At 39.5% G+C, this 20,916-nt stretch overlaps 1 protein-coding gene across 9 annotated transcripts in view; it reads right to left on the bottom strand.

The window, feature by feature from the left end:
- Positions 1 to 20,916, bottom strand: part of synrg (synergin, gamma) — a 51,990-nt gene that overhangs the window by 19,974 nt on the left and 11,100 nt on the right. For 5 of the 9 annotated variants that reach the window (XM_044118984.1, XM_044118986.1, XM_044118988.1 and 2 more), the window contains 7 exons: positions 19,265 to 19,345; positions 17,986 to 18,182; positions 16,688 to 16,954; positions 15,891 to 16,045; positions 13,842 to 13,966; positions 12,461 to 12,523; positions 9,643 to 10,554 (listed from right to left, as the gene is read on the bottom strand). In XM_044118984.1, coding sequence (XP_043974919.1) covers positions 9,643 to 10,554; positions 12,461 to 12,523; positions 13,842 to 13,966; positions 15,891 to 16,045; positions 16,688 to 16,954; positions 17,986 to 18,182; positions 19,265 to 19,345 — 1,800 coding nt within the window. The remainder of the gene's footprint in view (positions 1 to 9,642; positions 10,555 to 12,460; positions 12,524 to 13,841; positions 13,967 to 15,890; positions 16,046 to 16,687; positions 16,955 to 17,985; positions 18,183 to 19,264; positions 19,346 to 20,916) is intronic. The other 4 variants (XM_044118985.1, XM_044118989.1, XM_044118992.1 and 1 more) reach the window with 1 other exon arrangement.

Below are 20,916 nucleotides of genomic sequence, written 5' to 3'. Positions count from 1 at the left end.
GCAATGTCAATCACACTCGTGTAGGCACATCCTCCCCCTTGTTCGCTGCTACGCTACAGCTAGTTCCCCACAGCAGAGCCTGCCATGAATGCTCAGGCTAGTTAGCACAGCAACCAATGACATTGGATAAACAGTGAGTTGTTTCTCCGCCTTTAGAACATTAAGCGAGGTGAAAAAATTTAGGAAAAATATATCTAAATTTTTTTTTAAATTTAGATACATTTTTTCACAGATTATCTGTCTCATCTTTTACTGTAATAACAGGGACAACATGGCAAGAGTTTTAAATATGTATAAAAACCATAGTTCATAAAAGTTACCTACTGTAGTTGTAACGTCTGTTTCCATGATGCTCTCAAGATTGAAAAATGCAGATGTAAACATTTCAAAATAAAACATGTGTTAGTCTACCTCAATTTCAAAATAATGGGAAAAATTTACTCATAAAATAAGACGTTTTGCAATTTCTTTCATTAGGGTATTTTACTGCAGCATGATGTTAAAATGGATGTGTAACTGTCTCCATTAGGAGTCAGCTGTCATTCCTCTCACCATCCCTTTTATGTCTTGGAAATCATTGGTGAGACATCACACTGCTGAACAGCTGACAAAATATTTTCTGCTGAGGTAATCAGATGACAAAATTAGTAGTCTTATTCTCTTTTCGGCTTACATGTATTCTACTTTTTGCTAAATTACCAATATGGTGCATACAGTCATGGTAAAAAGAAAATGAACACGTTTTCAAATCTAATGTTTTAGCTTTACTATATCATAGAAATTGTTTTGTTTTAAAAAAATAAAATCTCAAGTGCCCAAACAACAGATTTCACTCTGTCAATGATCTTTAAGAAATAAAGATCCAAGTACATTTTAAAAGCTATGCGATGAAAAATTATGCGCACCACATGTTTCAGAAGTACATAAAAACACCTTAAGCACCAATAATTTTGGCCTATAATTTCACAAAATGGTGCTTCAATAAAGAAATCAACTGACTGCTATTATGGGGGACAGATGGGGGACAATGGGTCTACAATAAAAAACAGAGGAGTTCATGGTCCACTCAATGAGTAGCAAGGCATCCTGGTGTTTCGGCTGCAAAAGAACCTAAAACCCAAGGTGCATGTAGAGCAGGGGTGTCAAACTCCAGTCCTCAAGGGCCGCTGTCCTGCAACTTTTAGATGTGCCTCTGCTGCACCCCCTGAATAAAATAATTAGGTCATTAAGGCTCTGGAGAACTGATCTACACAAGGAGGAGGTAAGTAAGCCATTTCATTCCAGTGTTTTGAACATGTGGCACATCTAAAAACTGCAGGACAGCGACCCTCGAGGACTGGAGTTTGAGACCCCTGATGTAGAGGGTCAACACCCTGGTGCAGTGAAGACTCCAGGAACACTAAGGGCATTTTCACACTTGATATTCTGGTAGACTCGGTTTGATCCGGGACCCAAAAAGCAACATTTGTTAAATTTTCAGCTGGTGTGGTTCGCTTTCACATAGCACAGTCTCAAACAATCCAAACCCTTTGAAAAACATGTTCGCCACCTCACCTGCACCAAGAACCACTGAAGGAAATTTCAGTGAAGAAATTCTTTCTTCACTGAATGTTAACTAAAATAGAGTGGCATCAAGTTTTAGTGACTGGGATTTCTCTTTAGTAGGAGAAGACGAGCCATTTCTCCCGCTATCGCTAGACTCGTGATTTTGTTTTAGTTGTATTTACCCAGAGTTCCCTGCACTATAGTTGGCTTCCTGTGTTTGGTGCGTTCTCCAGTCCGCTTGCATCCACATATACATTCGAACCAAACCAAATTTTACTTCAAATGAGCTGAGACGTAGGTGTTTAGACGGAGCAGAGTTTGCTTTCTTGGTCTGGATCAGAGTTTGATTGTACATTTGCACCTACCCAAATATAAAAAACACACCTTCTCTGTAAATGAAGTGGAGATGGATTAATGTCTTTCCCTCCTGGCAGTATTGACACGTACCTCAATACTCCATAGTAGCAAACTGTCAAAGCTGTCACACAATCGATGAGGTGATCAGTTGCATTTGATCAGCAGCAGCTGTGTGCTACTTACCGTCTTTAATCCCAAATGCAGAGTTTTTTGATTTTGATTCAGTTTTACCCAGGGAACTGGTAAAACCACATTGCATGTCAACAGACCTCACCTACTGTTAGGGTGTTGAAAACCGAGCAAAAATGAGGGAAAAATTAGATCTAACAGTTTCCCTTTACATGCAAAAATCCGCATGAGAAGACGAACTGTGAAAATCTGAATCAAATTGTCAACACATTTTGCTTTGACATCTTTTCAGCTGAGAGTGTAACAATAAAATCCTAAAATATTTGGCACTCTCAATATGGCAATGGCATAATTTAGATTTCAGCACATAACACTTCATTTGGGAAAGACATGCTCCCGCCCACACAGTGGATTATTCTTAACACAATATGTTATTTTGATCATTTAAATGCCTGAATTGAACAGTAACAGCCACATTTATTGCCACTCCTGGTAAGAATGAATAAAAATATAAAATTTTGCTTCATCACATACTTATTCTCAAAAATAAAAAAAGCAAACCTTTAATTTAAAAGCACAAGGTTCCAGGAAAAACCCTAATAAACTCTGTTTCTTTTTCATGGTAGCAGAAAAGGCTCATTTCTGGCATCACACTCAAACAACCCATTACCATGTAGATAGCATCCAATGGTCGTCAAGGAGACTTGTTGACCCTAAGACTCGACTCCTTCCTGCAATTTCTAACTTCTATCTCCCTTACTGCAGCACTTACTGTGTGTGGTGGCAAAATATGCACAGGCCCTCATGAAGCCCACAAACCAGTGGAAACAGAAACGAGCCTCTGTTTGGCTTTTTATCCATCATTACCAGGATGACAATATGTGCAGATACCACCGTATTCATCTGATGTTTTGTGTTTTTTTTTTCATTTCCCCTTGGTCATAATGCAACACAGGCTCTGTTCTAGAAATCTCATCTCCACATTTCTCTGTTTACATTGTGTTTTTTGTGGTCACACGTAGGAGCATTTCTACCTTGAAAGTGGTGTGGCTTCTGAACAGTTAAAGATTGGTCTCATCTTACCAGGAAACTCTTATATGGTTTTAGTGGTACAGATTAAATTAGCTTTAGCATGATATTTCTGCAGCCGAGAAGTTCTAGGCAGTAAATCGGAGCCACTTCAGTGGAGTGAAAATTTGCAATGTGTGTGTGTGTGTATATATATATATATATATATATATATATATATATATATATATATATATATATATATATAAAACATTTATTCCAAGTCTTTCTGAAGCTCTTTGCTTGTAGTCTTTGGTTCCTGGTAAATTATTGTGGCAATTATTTTTTATTACTAGCAAAGGAAGCGAAGAGCTCACGGTCATGGATGGTGAAAATCCTGTTGGATATTATTGCTCAAATGGTTCTCACTGGAACACCAAGACGTTTGAAAAATGTCCCTAACCAATGCAATTAGCATTTCTAACAATAGCTGTGTTTCCATTAAAAATGTAAGCCAATCTTTGTCTATGTTCCGCTAATGTAAGAAAAACAACCAAAACAAAAACAATTTTGCGAAGGCAACGTTCTCCTTAAATAGGAAATGAAATTAAAGTCACGCTAGCGTTCATGATCTATCAGCCTTCAGGTTGCCGTCTTATTGATGCGTTGGCGCGACAAACCCCTTATACTTGTGTGCGGCTACGCGTGAAATGTTTTGGCAAAATTGCAGTTGGTGATATTACAGAAAAGCTATGGATTCAATACGTTTGAATGACACCCAACTTTTTATGAACTGTGTGAGGCTACGAGAGCTCTGGTGGAGCCAGCTGAACATTGTCCGAAAAACAGCAAAAACAAACCATCATCCTCCTACCACTTCCTGTTGTCTTCTTCTGCGTTTTTGGCAGTAGTAGCATCCAGCTGTTGATCATGTGACTCGTGAATTGCAAAATAAAATTCAGATATGGCTGAAAAACCATGTCATGCACAATAACGTTTTAGCAAAATAGTTATTTTCATAAGAATTTGCGTAATTTTATGATTAATGGAAACGCAGCTACTAAGGTTTCAATGGTCTTCAAAGAGCTTTTATCTTTTGCCCATCATGACATACTTCTTGTGAAAAACCTTTTGATTAGGCCATCAGTGAAGTATAAAGCAGTTGATATTAATTTACATAAACCGAGGGCGAGACTGCTTTCTAAATACTGACAGATTTCAGCTGGTTTCTTGGCTTTCTTCACCTTGCTTCTTTTCTCCGTTATGATTTATGAACTTATCAGTTGCAATATTTTTGCATGCAGCTACCTTACATCGTCGACATGACGTTAAAATCCCATTTAGAAATGCATTTACTGAGAAAGACATTGTGTTAATTACTTGTTTTCCCTGTTATTAAACACAATCTCCTTTTGTTGTATATGTATATCAGCTATGCAGGGAAATTACAATAAACTAATATCACCTGTGTTTTCATCCAGCAGAAGGATTTCTATTTAAAGGGCATCAATCAAAACATTGTCTGTTTGTCCTGTTTTCCTTTAAAACTAATATTATCTGACGCCCGCACAGCATGCTTTTTCCTCTCATTTGAACAAACACCTACTTCCACCTTGTTGAACCCTTCCTATTTTTGCATAACAGGGCCAGAAATGTGCCAAGCAATTTGTGAAATTGACAAGGAGGCTTATTATTTGTAACTAGCCCGGGTTACTCTTCTCAAAGAAGGAAAGAAGACGGAAAAAATAAGACGGTACGCATTTGAGCAATACCAACAGCAAAGTTTATTACGACAACATCAGTAGAGAGAAAGAGAGAAAAGGTCACAAAGTACTGTGTGAAAGAAGCCTACTGTTACAAGAGGTTTTCGTGAAACTAACACTTGTAAAAATTAAAACTCAGTCATTTTTTTGATTACAAGAAGCATGCAGAGTCAACAGTGGAGGCAGAAAAAGAACAAACAAGAAGGTGAAAACGGACAAACAAAAATCCGGAGGTAAAGAAGCAGAAACCAGAAAGAGAAGGCACATTCACAGACTAGAATCAGCAGTTTTTAGGGAGTTGACAAACTCTGGACTGTTAGTTAAGCAACAGGTGGTTTTGGAAAAAGGATTTGAGTACAGAACATTTGGAAAGCCTGGTTGAGAAGATAACCCAAAGAACAAGGCAAGGAGGAAGTAACCCTTTGAGGCCCTGAAGGGGGGAAAAAAGAAACACGGGCAGAACAAGTCGAATTTAGAGAGCAAAGAGAAAAGCAGCAAGATTTTTACATTTGGTCAAATGTGAGCCGAGATAATAAAAACAGAAAGGGGATAATTTCACATCTGCCTTAATCTGATGGAAATGAGAGGCAGTTAAAGCACTCAAAGGGTTACGGAAAACAAAGCGGGCCACCTTACACCTGACCTCCCAGAACGGGCCTTAAATACATCCAATCAGACAGATTTAAAGAGACAGTATCCTTTTTTCTCTTGCTACAGTGATTGTTTGTCAGAAATAAAACACTAAAATTCATCACTAAATACTGAAGGATACATTGAACATTAACAGTTTGCATCACAGCAAGACCAAGGAGTCTCTCTCTAGCCTCGAAATAAGACAGTTAATATTCCTGTAATAAAAATACACTACTAAAATCTTTATGTATACATTTCTTCTTGGATAAAAACAGCTTGCAATATGTTTTTTCGTTGTTGTTGATTTTTTTATGCATAAAATGCTCACCATCTTTTATGTTCTTGTCAATTTCACAAATTGAAAAAAGCAGGCACACTGCAGCAAAATAGCAAGGCAGGAAGGGTAATGCTAACTTCACTATGTTCTCAGAGAGCCAGAACCGAGAAATCCATGCAGCGTTCATTGAAGTAAGACGAACAGGGACAAAAAAAGAAGAACAAAAAGGAGAATAAAACGAGGATCTGAGTCCATTTGGTAACTCACAAAAGAAATACTGTCTCTTTAAGAATACAAACAGTTGCTAAAACACAGTGCAAAGCGTATAGAGAGGGGCTCAAACAACTCGGCCTGCTACATTTAACAACAGGTTGGTTGCTCTCCAAGAACAGTAGAGAAAAAAGATTTTACTGAATTTTGTTTCTCAGGAATGTATCGATGTTTCCATGGACCAGATTTATTTTTATTTTTTGCAATATCTGAGCTTGTTTAAGTTTGCTGAGAAGACCTTTAAGGAATATGTCAGAGCATGTTTACATTTCTGTTTGTTATTTTCTCCAGTGAAACATCCTGGATGAAATGATTTGCTGCGCAAATGGATTTGCAACCCTTGGACTATTCCACATTTTGTTACAGTACAACCACAAACGTCAGACGTATTGGGATTTTACGTGACGGATCGGCACATAATTGTTTAGTGGAAGGAAATGTTTAGTTTTGATGGAAGAAGAAGCTGATCTGGTCAGGTGAGGGTCAAATCTATGTGCAAAACACAAAGTGTGAGGAAAAACTAAACCTGAACGGCACATGAAGCATGGTGGTGGAGGGGTCATGCTGTGGGGATAGTTTCCTTTAGATCAGACATTGCTGCAGCAGGACACAGGTAAATTTAGCTGGACGATAAAGTGTCCCAGGAATTATTGCGATAAACGATATGTTTGAGAATATTTTCAAGCAATATATTAATAATGGCATCTAAATGCAAGTTTTCCCTCTGAAAGACCAATAAACTTTAACTTCATTAAGTTAACACTGGAACTGGAAGATATTTTAAACATCCAAAATAAAAACAACCAAAAACAACAAATAAAATAAAATTGTAAACCACAAGCAACTGAAACTGTACATAAAACGAATCATGAAGTCTGTACTCCAAATTGCCATTCAAAATATATTAATCATTACAACAAAAATGATTGAGTTTATTTTAATTTATTGTATGATTTATTGTATGATTATAAGTTTTTGGTCAATCGTGACAGGCGTAGATATTTGCTTTTGAGTTTGGAGTTGACCAGCTGTGGTTTAGATCAAAGCATCTTTATGAGTTAATTCAGCCAGAATCCAAACCTGAATCCAACAGAGATCCTACGGCAGAGTTTTCAGATTCATATTCAAACATTTCCCAGCCGAAATGACAGAACTTCAGCTATTTTACAAAGAAGAATCGGCAAAACCAAGAGGTGCTGAACCAACACTAAAAGACTTGAGCCTGCACTGCAACAACATGTAAAACTTGGGGTGTGCCTATAAATGCTATAGATGCTTAGTCAAGACTATCCACCTCCACAAAAATCTGTAAAAGTCTTTCTCTCTACAGTGACGGAGGTTAACAACAGTCACCCCAACTGTTTATAGCGACTTTTCAAATGAAAAATAATCAGTTTCGGCCAAAATCAGAATCGGCAGGTCAGGCTTTATAAAGATCGACAGAAAACTGCAATTAGTGCACCCTTAATGTAAAACACTTTTCTGATTTAAGAAGTGAAAAAATTTTAAAAAGAAAAAAAAACATGTCATATTTTCCTTCCACCTCCCAATTATGTGGTGATTTATGTTTGTCTACCAAATAATTTATATAAATTTGTGGCTGTTAACTGCATGGCTACCGTCAGATAAAGACTGAGCAGAGCACTGTGGAGTATTCATCCAACCACAATTACTTAAACCCTCAGATTACCCAGCTGAATCGGGTGAGGCGCAATGAAACACAAGCTGTGAGATGGAAGTGAGACGCCGGATGAATAAATGATTAGGTGTGGCGAGGGGGATGAAGAACAGGAAGTGCTGACCTGTAGCCTAACCTGAATATTAAGGAAACTGGGTTGATTTCCATTTAATACATGAACCACAACAACAAGCACCGGGGTGGAGTTGGACTTTGCCTTCGTTGACACAAGGTGGGGACTGAAAAACGCCTCAAAGCCAGACGGTCATCAAAAAAATAAATACATTTTTTTTTAAAAATACTGCAGAGTAATACAATATTTGGTCAGACATAAATAGAGAACCGCATGCACTCACATTCAAGCACTCAAATCTGAAGTTTATATTGCATCCAGCAATAATGTCGCTTTAATAAAATAGATTCTCTCCCAGTTGCTGCATGCAAAATCTCCTATTAAAGGGGGGGACATTTTCTGTTTCCACTTAATCCAAACTAGATTTTCTCGGATGCCATCAGCACACGGCAGCTGAAAATGATACCCTTCAGGGAACGCCTTTGGGATTTTTTTTCCCAGTCTATTGTGCAAAAAAAAGAGAAAAGAAAAGAAAAACCTGTGAGCTGAATAATTCAGATGATTGCCCCCACCGTCTCCTGTACTCATCTGTATTCAACCGGACCGCCTGTCGCCACCGAACGACACGACAGCAACGCACGAACGGCACGCCGAGAGTGTGCCGCCGCCTCGGTGGGGACACAGCAGGAAGCTTATCGGAGTCGGACAGGCTGTGACCGGGGACCTCGACTATGAGCTGCGGCTGCGAACGCATCAGAAGCCAGGCACTCGTCAGTTTAAATTAAATAAGCTATGAGGAGGAGGCGGGGGCTTTTATACCGGCTTATACAGGGCAAAGGAGAAGAAAGAACGCAGACGTGAATAGAGGAGAGGTATAAATAAATAAATAGAGAATAAATAAAGAAAGATGTATGATGAAATGTCAAATGGAGGAAATGATGCATCTAATCTGATATGTTATAGGTACGGTGGCCCGTAAGTGCAAACTGCTTCAACGGATCACTGAACACGACTTCAAATTTAAATACATGAGAACAAATTCAAAAGCACAACATTAACTAAGCACAACTACAAAACAAAAACAAAAAAAACGAAATGAAAGAGGCAGGTCCCAGTGGGAGGCATTTAAAATGCATTTTTGACATTAGAACCAGAATTGTGGGCTGGTAGCATCAACTGACTCCCTCTTTGGTTACCTGGCAACAACCAGTTGACTGACTTATGCAGCAAGTTGAGTTTTAAAGTAGTTTCCTAACTGCTTATAAATAAACAACAGCGTTGACTGAAAGCTGTCGATAAACCAGTAAAGGTCACGCCACCAGTTTGAAAGCATTCTAAAAAAAACCCACAACTAATAAATAATTATCAATATTGGCAATTATCAATAGACTGATATGAAAAACTTATATCATAATAAATCTTTCAGCAACATCGTCCAGCCATAATCATTCATATCATTCGTATCATTCATACTAGAATGATATCAGAATTATTAGAATGATGTGGCGTTGGCAAAAACATGCAAACGCCAGAATCACTTCCAGTTCTAAAGCGGCGCCGTCCAATCAGTCTGCAAGTTCCCTCTAGGACCGACCTCTTCTGTTTACTTAACTTGTAGTTGTGCTTTGTTAATGTCGTCGTGTTTTTGAACATGTTGCGTTTTCAAATACGTATTTGTGTTTAGTGACTTGTCAATGTGTTTTGTGCTTCAGGGCCACCGTATGCAGGAGCATCTGAGCGTATTCTCTTCAACACAGACCCCATTTAGTTGCTCTTTGACCATATGTTTGGTGATTGCGTTTTTTTTGTAAGTGGCTCCAGTGAGAGCGGAGATACCGGCTGGCCTCTGAAACAACATGGTGGTGCGGGTGGGCGGAGCCTCACCAGAGCAAACGCACTAGTTCCTCACCTGTGGCGGGGGGCTGGTGGGCCGAGAGGCCCGGCAGATCCAGGGAGCTGTCTGACATCACGTGCTTCAGGTCCCCGCCCATGTCCGACAGCTTCATGTCCAGCTGCACGGACAGCGCGTCCTCCGAGTCGTCCTTCCCCGCGCTGCTGCCGCCGATGGATGGCAGGTCCAGCGACTTGACGGACGCCGAGTCCTCCTTGCCATGCTTGAAGGCGGCCACCTTGTCCACCAGAGTCTTCTCGGAGGCACCGAGCGCCGTGCAGAACTTCGACGACTGGAAGTCGGCGAAGTCGTCCGCGTCGCTTCTGAGGGAGGAGAAGGAGCCGCCGCCTACGCCTACGCCGCTCTCTTTGGTGTCGTCGTAGGACACGGCCCCCTCCAGAGACAACTGCTTCAACACGTCGTATTTGTCCAAGCCCTGCTGAGGCTTCTTAGCCGCACCGCCCTCGCCTCTTGGCTCGCCGCCGGAACTTCCGAATGCCATGAAGTCGGCAAAGTCGTCCTGAGTGGCCGCCGCTGCCCCTCCTCCTGCCACCGCCACCGCCGCAGTCGGGGCGGATTCTGAGGAGGAGCCGAAGAGGGCAAAGTCACCAAAATCATCCGAGGGAGGCTTGGCTCCGCCGGGGAGGAGGCCTAACGATACAGGTGGGAAAGCGCCGGGGGGTTTTTCAGTGGGTGCGGAAACGGAGGAGAAGAGGTCCAGGTCGGCCATGTTGAGAGGATTTGTGGGCTGGGAGAGAGACACTGCTGGCTGCTGCTGTAAAGTCTGAGAGTTGGGAAAAGCAGAGGGGAAAGCGGGCTGAAAGATCTTGGCCTGATCTGAAGGGTCTAGTGGAGAGACGCTGTCGGCGGTTTTAAAGTCTGTGAAGCTGTCGTCGGCATTGACAGACTTGAAATCTGCGAATCCTTCCCCTTAAAAAAAGAGAACAGAGGGAAAGATCAGCAACAAAAAAGAAAAAGAAACATAATCCTCACTGTAACAGCCAACAATTCAATTTAAAATCCTGTAAGAGAGGAAGAGTGGATTAGCTGCAGGACGCCTACAGTCCTCTGAGAAAGGTAAACTTCCAGTTCTTGTGATAAATCATGGGCAACACGTCCAAAGAAACAGCACACGTCACCGCACAAACAATGCTCAACCAGTCACAAGTTTACATCCACTCATGATCAGCATGAATGCACAACAAAATAAACAAGAGCTGGTTATCCAAAGAATCCAAAGAAATGTTTTTACTCTGATCTCTACAGGATAAAAATAAATTCAAATTCAGTTCCACTGACTTTTGAACATTGATAAGGGTTACATTTTTTTTTTTCCCAACATAACAAGGCTTAATGCACTTTGACCACTCTTCATAGTAGGATAAAAATAAATTCAAATTCAGTTCCACTCTGACTCATACACAGGGTTAACACCTAATTGTCAGAACAGTACTACTGATAACTTTTCATTTAGATATGGAAATGACCTGTAAACGCAGTTTGGTCGTTTGTTCTATCCATCCTTAAGCCAGTTCCGATGTCTGTTTTGACAGCACTGTCATATCACAACACCTAATTGTTTAACCTCCGCCGAGGGTTTAACGGAATGGAAAAACTATCACAGCGTAAGCATTTTAGAACAGTAACTACTGATCACTTTTCATTTAGATATCTGAAATGTAGCCAAAATGGTTGCGTGACCGTTCCTCTTTAATCCTCCATTTCCTCTCCAGCTCATTTTCTACTTTGACTCTGTGCCGCCATTTTATTTTTTTAAGCAGTTAAGAGACACGGTGGCGAAACCTTAAAGCTGGCTGCAGGTTGACTCTTTAGTTGCCTAGCAACAACCTATTGAGAATAATAGAGAAAATAATAGTCAAGATGAGAATTTTCTGCACTGATTAAAGAAAAAACCTAAACACTATAAAATGTCTCATTTGTGTTGCAAAAAAAAAAAATCATACAACAAGATGTTGATTATAGCACAAACCAAAACTCAGATTGCATTAAGTTTAATCATTGATATCGACTGATATGAAACAATTATATCGTGATACTTTTTCAGTCATATTGTTCAGCACCATTAAAAACCCCAAATTAATGCGACTCTGATGACCAGTGATGAATGTATGTAAACTTTAGACAAACGCCCACATGATCATGCTAGTGGAAGATTCAAATTGCAAAACTTACAATCTTTATTACTTTTTCCAAATGAACAGAAAATAATAGTCAAGATGAGCATTTTCTGCACTGATTAAAGAAAAAACCTAAACACTATAAAAATGTCTCATTTGTGTTGCAAAAAAAAAAAAAAAAATCATACAACAAGATGTTGATTATAGCACAAACCAAAACTCAGATTGCATTAAGTTTCAACATGTCTCGACACACTGTAGTAGTAATATATGCAGGGACTGAAAGAGAGAATCTGTTCACATGGCAGCTGCATGGTGGAAGAGGGAAAACTAATGGGCTCATTAGAGAAGACGGAGCCCGGCAATGCCAAAGAAAGGTCACAGCAAAGCATGACTTACTGGAGTCGTGAGAGGAGCCCCCATCAGAAGCTGTTCTAATGAAGCACGGATGGGAAACACACGGAGATCAACATGGGACAGCGTAAACACGGAACAATGCCGTCATGGCGCGTGACGGCTTTTCCCAATTTGCAACTACATGTTTTACTAGAAATAATCTGGCTCTGACCCCGAACCCCTCACCCATTTTCATGTATGGATATGTTTTGTTCTCTCAAGGAAGATGTGAAACAAGTTCTCTTTAAACAGCAGAAAAAACAGAAATTAGACTTGAAACAAAGAGAAGTTGAGTTTCTTACCGACTGTTTTCTTGTCAGCAGGTTGCTCTAGCTGTCTGAATACACTGTATTTGTCCCCAGCATCTAAACAATGAAACAGAAAAATGAGTCAAAATCAGATGAGCGTTTCCTTCTGAGCTCTACCAGGGGGCACTGACCACACTCTTCAGTGTGGATGTTGTTACTGAAGGAAAAATACCCAATTTTAGCCATTTTCTGTGTCACTGAGGTGTTTAAAACTAAGAAAGAGGAAATAGAGAGTATTTTATGACAAATGAATCATATCTATGAGTTATTAAGACTGTAAGAGCTGAAGAATTTCAAAAGATAACAGTAAAGGTGAATGGAACTCAACAAAGTTGCTCTGCTTTCGGCTTTAATTGCTTCATCTGGTCCCATAGAAATGAATACTATTTTCTTTGACTCTAGTGGTCTGGTAAGCAGTGTCCATCGCTAAGGATAAGCGATGGACACTGCCGTCTAATAATGCAAACTATTTATCATTAGGGGTCGGAAACCTGCATGAATATATATGACTGTCACTGCATGACACAACATTCTTCAAAGCACTACAAACACAAATATTGCTCTTGAAAAACATTTCCATTTGAAAAAAGTTTCTTCTTTAGAAAAGAGTGACTCATATCAGCACAGTAACGGCATTTAATCATATTTTGGATTTACTGATACTCTTGTTGAACAAACGGTGGAGAAAAAAAAACAAAAATAATGTTTCCAATCACAATGTCAGTTTTGATGTTTTTTTCAAATTTACCATCAGCAACTAAAATTTATCACAATAAATCAAATTTCTTTTAATGTAAGAACTTTTTCACAATAAATGATAAACAATGCAATATATGTGGGTCTGTCACAGTAACAAATTCTGCTGGACAATAAATTGTTTCAGAAATTATTGCGATAAATGATAATAATGCTATTTTGAGACCATTTTCAAGTAACACATTGATCATGGGAAAATAATGCAATTTTGACCTCTTAAAGACTAATGTACTTTAACTGCATAAAGAACACTGAAACTGGAAGATGCTATAAATATGAAAATAAAACATAAAAATCAAAAACCACAACTAAAAACGGTGATAAAAAACACAAGCATAAACGCTCTTAAAAAATAATCAGAATAGAAAATGATCTAGCTCATTTTAATTTATCATGCGATTAACTGATTAATTGGTTATTGCGACAGGCCCAGATTGATGCTCACTCCTATTTAAAATATAAAAATACTAAAACAAACAAAATGACTGCCGTATTTAACTTCAGGACAATATTTTCTAAGCATGAACGGTCTTTGTTTTTCTACGTGGCTGTATTTGTCAGTAATAATTCAGCGAGGACAGACGGAGCTGTACACATCAGAGCCAACATGTTGCGCTACCTGAGACGGGGGGAGCGGGCTCTGTGGGCTGATCCACAGACAGCTGCTTGAACACGGCGTACTTATCGGAGGACTTGCCAGAGGAGGAGGACGAGCCAGACACCGGAGTCAGCATGGCGGCCGTGCTGCAGGGACGCACAAGCTTCGTTCAGATACCATGAAGTGTGAACACCAACAACAAAACTTTGCATCTGTTTTTGGTTAGGTTTAAGAGATTTTATTTATTTCTCTTTTAGGAAAAAAAGGCTGCAAAAGAAATACATCTTACATCGCTATAAGTGATATAAGAGACAGGATATATTGTGAATATGTCGTCAACGTAATATCAGTCTGTGGAATGTCGATATAACAAAAGGATGTTTGGGGTGTAATAATTGTTGGTTAGTCTATTCCACATGTTATGAAGAAAGAGAGAAAATAAGAAAATAGGAAAGATTTTCTAATATTGTGTATCCTGGTCTAACAGATATTGCCGTTTAAATGTCAAATAAATATATTTTGGCATACAGAATTTGCATGTATGGCATTGAATGAAATCTTACTAAATCTTGCAAGCTGAATTTCAATATTTTGCACATTGATGTAGAAATGACAAAAATAATTTGATATGTTGCTCAGCCCTAAAAAGGTATGAATTAAAATGCATTTGACCATTCTGCACAATTATCAAAAAGCTGCATAAAGCCACAAACTAACCAACGACGAACAGATGGGAAAATTTGTGCTGAAATTCGATATTAACATCGCTGCTATTGCTGATAACTGGTATTAACCAACATTATAAATATTATATATACATTATATTTTCAACCAAAAACCAAGTATCAGATTATATTAGCCTGCATATAAAAATCCCCAACAGAAGAATCTGCTGCAGCGTTTAGTCCGGCCCAGAATTTCTACCCACCAGTGATTGTATCCCACACACAGACCCACTAGTTAACAACAAATAAAAATTGTTTTCATACCAATTATTACTTTCTATTGTTCTCTGAGAAATATCACTTGATCAAGTCTTTCTCAAACATTCCACACAACAAAATAAATAATAAAAGTATGCATTATTCCTGCTTATATTGTATTGCGTCAGTATCAATATGAGCCAAACCAAAGCTGCAATATTGTTATATCGGAAGTGAAAAATATTTACAACTCTTCCAAGGCATTTTTATTGATATGGTAGAAAATGACTGATGTTAGTGCCGATATATATCCTGAGTCAATAAAAGAACAGCAGCCAAGATTTGCTCCATTGTCACGTTCTAATCCGAGCCTTACCAGCTTTAAATTTGCAAATTTCAATTCAATTCAATTCAAAAATACTTTATTAATGCTAAAAGGACATTTAATAACTATTAATTAATAATTAAATCCCAAAAAAAAAGAGAAAAAACTACACTTAAAATAACTGACTAGACTATTGGTAAATTATCTCCCACATTCAGGATGTAAGTGTAGTTATGGCTACCGGTTCGACTCTGACATATGATTTATCTGAACAACTGTCGCTAACTGCGACAGGATTTCTTTCAAAACCCTTAAAGCTAGAGCTATAAAGACTCCTTTGACTTAGATGTTTTTTTTCTTTCCTGCTACTCTCCATATCTCTGTAGATAATTGCCGTGCAGATCCGTCTCACTGAAAGAGCAGTCTGTGGGAAAGGAGCCTAGAAAGTAATATAGAGAAATGAGGCTCTACTGTCCACTGAAATCAATTCATTAAGACATGACCCGAGCTCATTGCTATTCAGAGGAGGTTATTACAAGACATTAAGGCGGTGTAAGACAGACAATGAGCAGCGCAATTATTATGCTAAATAACTGGGCTATAAATAACCAACGGCAGCTGAATATTTGACACTTGTCTCTGCATATAATCACAGCTCTTCTTCAGAGAAGGTAGTCGGAATGCAGAAGGAACGGCAACTATGAAGTATATCGGCAATATAGCGGTAAACTCCGGATTATTCATGTGACTTTTTTAAAATACTTAAAATTGGAACATTTCAACTCATGGAAAATATTTTCCGTGGTGGAGTCTCATCCTCACCTGTTTGGATGTTGGTGTGCGGCAGCAGGAGCAGCAGCAGCGGTGGGAAAACTTCCTCCGGATTCGCCCTTGAAATCAGCGAAGGCCTGGTCTCCGGCTCCGGCCCTCGGCGCGCCCTGGAAGTCCTGGAAGTCATCGTCGTCGGTTTTGCTCCCCTACGAGAACGGATGCGGAGGATTTTATAACAGACCAGCATAAAAAAAGTGCATATTTGTAGAATAGAAGATAATTGAGACATGGTTTAGTAAATGTTTAATAAAAAGAAATGTGGTGTGCATTTGTATTCAACCCAAATGAGTGAATATGTTGAAGAACCACCTTTTTCTGCAGTTACAGAATATCGATTGCACTGATTGCAGTTTTCTGGTCAATCACAACCTTTAAAAAGCCTGACTTTACAAATCACATTTGTAAAGCTTTTTAAAGATTGTGATTGACCAGAAAATCGGATTTCCACTTTTTTTGTCTGAAAAATCAGAAAATACTGCTACAAAGTGAACAGTTGCTCACGGTTTCCCGCAGTATATCATAAGCCTGCAGGACCACCAGGCTTTACTTGCACCCCGACCAGGCTAAGCATTGTTCACCAATTAAAAATTTTTATTGTTTGACTTTTTTTAACACTTTACACCGTACTTTCCAGACTATAGAGCGCACCCTGTATAATTTTCCTTCCATTTCACATTGAAGCTCTACTTTGTTTGGCTCCAACATGACATTGTCATAAAATGACATTAAAATTTTGGTCTGTAATGTGAAAAAATGAGAAGCTCCGACACTTTAACCAGGGTCTGCACCTGTGCTGCTGGTCCGGGTGGGAAAGTGGCGATGAAACCTGCGTTCGTGGGCGGTGGAGCGTGCACGGTGGGTGCCTTAGCCATGACTGGTACCGGTACTGGCGCTGCTGGTGTTGCCATGGACATGGAGACGGGCGGGTGGGTCATCATGGGCTGCTGGTGCGGAGGGATGACGGAGGCCAGGGCCATGGCCAGGCCCGGCAGGTTGGGCATGGGCGGGGATGGAAACTGACTCAGTATTTCCATGTTCAACACTGGGAGGCCAGTCTGGAATGGAGAAAGACAGTTTTCACTAAATTCAAGTTAAAAATACTTTATTAGGTCCAAAAAATGGGATAAATTAATGATTACTTATTTAAAGGAGCAGTATTATGTGTTTTCCAGGCACATAGTGCCATTATATAGCATAATCAAGTAAATATCCTACATTTGGTAAAAAAAAAAAAAAAATGACATAAAACAAATTTGACTTTGTAATTTAACTCGCTTCTACCAGGTGCTTGGTCATTTCCGCCGGCTAGTCTGAAGTTATGCGGTTGGCTGGGGCCCAGATTTGCGACTAGAGGAGTCGGGAGGGAGGGGAAGCTTGAAAACTGCAGCTCTGAGGGGGAGTTTCATCTGAAAGGCGGCGCTGGGTCCACCCAGACCTTTTTGCAAGGCTCAATGGTTGCCATGGAGATTAAAGGATTTCTCAAATATGCATGAAAGAATCAAAGCAACATTCCATGTATGTTTTTGATGAGAGAATACCATTACAACATGATGTACAGCTCAAAAGAGCCCCTTTTACACAATTTTAATGTACATTTACTGATTAAAGTGGTGAAAAAGCGTCTTTAACAGACTTATGGGGCCCTCAGGCAGTAAACTGTTCCTCTCTGTCTCAGAGCAGATTTGCTGTGGCAGAACGCACCTTGTTTGGGTTCGTTTTTTTTTTTAAGGACGTAGGAGATTTACATCACTGGCGGTGTTTTATTATTCCGGGGAGGAAAACGGTGGCACGCCGCGTTTCGTGAGCTGCCTGCAGATTTGCAACCCCCCTTCCCTCCCCAGCCGAGGGGGAAACACGTTATGCGACAGGCTGGGGCTGATAAGAAGTCTCCTGCTGAACTCGTATGACGGCAGGAGACGTCGGGCTCGCCGTGCTTCATGAGCCTGGAACTCATTAAGAATGCTGCTTTTTTTTGTTTTGTTTTTTTCACGTTTAAAGTTTGATAGAGGAATGTGTTGAGGATTATTCCTGGAGTTGTTGCAAGGGGAAGGGGTATTTATTTGTGGTTGTTTGTTGCTGTTGTTACCTGTGCCACACCGATTAGTGCCAGTACGGTATAGAGCTCCTCCTTGGTCAGCATGCCGGGGGTTGTGCGGTTGGCTGATGCCCAGATTTGCCCCAGCGCCTCCCGGGGAAGCCCCGACGACATCAGTATGGGGTAGAGCTTCGCCGTGTCTATCCCCGCCGGAGTCATCGTCAGGTCCAAAACCTTCTTAAACATGTCTGCCAGGAAGAACAGCCAGAGATTCATGTTTATAGGACTTTCTTTCCCAATTTACATTTTGTAACGTCGACCTTTAACACATTTTTTCAGAGTTATTTTATATAGTTACACAAAGTAATACAGAATTGGTTTTCATCATTTAAAGAAAATTCAAATCTAATGCCACGCCTTGGTAGGTCTGTAGATGTTCCCTAATATTTCCACCTTCATATGAAGGGTAGGCCATCGCATCATAACATTTTCAAAGTCTATGGCATTATTTTAAATCTTAACCGTACTTTAAACGTTTTTTGAAGCAAAAATTCACCCCTCAGTCGGCCGATAGAAGCGGCTTTGTCATCCATTGCTGGTTGGTTGCACCAAAAACATAAGAATACAAAGATTCTGACTTGGTACTTTCGTATGGAGAAGAATAAAATGCGCTAAATCTTTTTAACACGTTAAAATCTGAGTAATGAACTTACCATTTTGATTAATTAATTAATTGTCGGTAAAGTTCCTATCAAACCTGTCTGGAGTTTTCTTTAGCCTTCATGATGCTCACAGGAGGACACCATCAGGTGATTTCTCAAGTTAAGAGGTTGCACTAAATTTTATCTACCAGTATTATAAGTAAATGAGGATTGAGTTAGGTATGAGTGTTAGGGCCACTGTAGAGAGAAACAAAAGGAGGAGCACATTTCCAACAGAAAACTCAGAAATTCAAAATAAGTCTTGGAAGTTTTCTAGAAAATACATAGAAATTCAGATTTTCAAAAGTCTCAAATATCTGACTTGTGACACTCAGAAGTGTCCAAGTTTTTTTTTTCCTAGAAAATTTCAGAGTTTAATCTCAAAATTAATTTAATGTCTTTCTTGCAAAATTTTGACTTTGATCATCAGAAAATTTCACGTTATTACTAGAAAACCTCTGAGACTAATCTAAAAAATTTCAGAATTTTATTTTATTTTTTTTTCCCCAGCAGAAAAAAAACAAAACAAAAAAAAACAAAACACAAAAACCAAAATTAGGTACCACTCAGCAGGAAATAAATAACCCAAAACTGAAACACTGATCCCGTCCTTGAGTGGAAGCGCTTACCTGGGACCAGGCTGTCGTTGTAAACCCAGGCAGGCGGGATGGACTGAATGTGCTCTTGTTGTGGATACACAGCAACACCTGCTGTCACAAGCAGACCGGGAGACACTCAGTTAGTTTTTACGATGAGCGTCTCGTCTGGGCCTGCCGACACCTGAGCCCCGCTGGCGTCAAACTCAACAGAGGGGGGAAAAAAAAAAAAAGAGCTTGACGTCTGCCGGGCTCGCTGCAGATAAATCACAAGAGTTCCTCTAAATAAGGCCGTAAATCCCATCTTCAATGAGAAAATTAAAGTTAAAGAATACAATTTCAACACCAACAGTGATAAAAAAGCAAGTTTTTTCTGGTAGTGATGAAGTCTTTAAAGAAAGATTATCTGGCATTTTATTTCTCTCGATAACATGGACAGGAAAAAAACAACCAGAAATAGCAAAGTAACATGCACAATCAGATCAGGTGGCCTCCCAAGAGGAATCTACCAATTCATGCGCATCCCTGTTAAAACCGAGAAGGAGCCATGAGCCAGAGGTTGTTGTCTGGGATTCAAATCCACGGTGAAAGAGAGGCGGATGGCGGTTTATTAGTCAGCAGGAATCACCCAGAGACCCCGACAGACACGGTTCATTGCCAGGAGGTAACATGCACAATCAGATCAGGTGGCCTCCCAAGAGGAATCTATCCCTGTTAAAACCGAGAAGGAGCCATGAGCCAGAGGTTGTTGTCTGGGACTCAAATCCACGGTGAAAGAGAGGCGGATGGCGGTTTATTAGTCAGCAGGAATCACCCAGAGACCCCGACAGACACGGTTCATTGCCAGGAGCAGAGAGAGCCTCTGACAAAGGCGGAAAGTAAGCAGAAACGTAGCAGAGGATTTACAGAGAGCTGGACGGTGCGACATCGTAGATAGAAAATCAAAAAAAGTTAAAGAATACATTTCCACCAAAAAACTCTGAAATTTTGAGATTAAGCTCAGGAATCTTCTAGAAACAGTTGTGGACATTTTCTGAACTCCAAAAGTCAAAAATGTGAAGGAAAAATAAAAACTTCAAATTTTGTATTTGACCTCTTATAAACTTTGAAATTTCTCGACATCCAAAGTCAAAATTGTTCGACTTTTGAAATGTTGTGGTCATAAGAACATAAATTATGGAAATTTTCTAAAAAACGTTTGGAAATTTTCTGAGCTCGTAAAGTCGAAAACTTTTGACTTTAGGAAATTGAAAGGTGAAATATTTCCACTTATGACACTCGGAAATTTTCACATTTTTTTCCAGAAAATTTCTGAGATCGACCCTGAAATTTGTGAATATTTTTCTCACAAATTTTCTACTTGTAGAGTTAAGAAGTTTCCACTGTTTTTGTCAAGAAAATTTCTGAAATGTATCTGAAAATTTTTGTTTTTTTTCTTGAATTTTTTTTTTACTTTGAGCTTGGAAATGTCCAAATTTTTCTAGAAAATTTCTGATATTAATTTCAAAATTTCTGAAATTTTTGGCAAAAATGTAATTTAAATTTTCCCCCCCCCCATCTGCAATGACCAAATACGCCGTCATGGAGAATTCCAGAGAATCAGAAAGCTTGATTTGTTTACTCCCTGAATTTCATACAAACTGAAACAAGAAAGACTGGAAACTACAACCAGTTAGAATGAAGGT

This window comes from Gambusia affinis, linkage group LG06, assembly GCF_019740435.1.
Source record: "Gambusia affinis linkage group LG06, SWU_Gaff_1.0, whole genome shotgun sequence".
Lineage (NCBI taxonomy): Eukaryota > Metazoa > Chordata > Actinopteri > Cyprinodontiformes > Poeciliidae > Gambusia > Gambusia affinis.
This window is presented reverse-complemented; position numbering and strand designations above follow the sequence as displayed.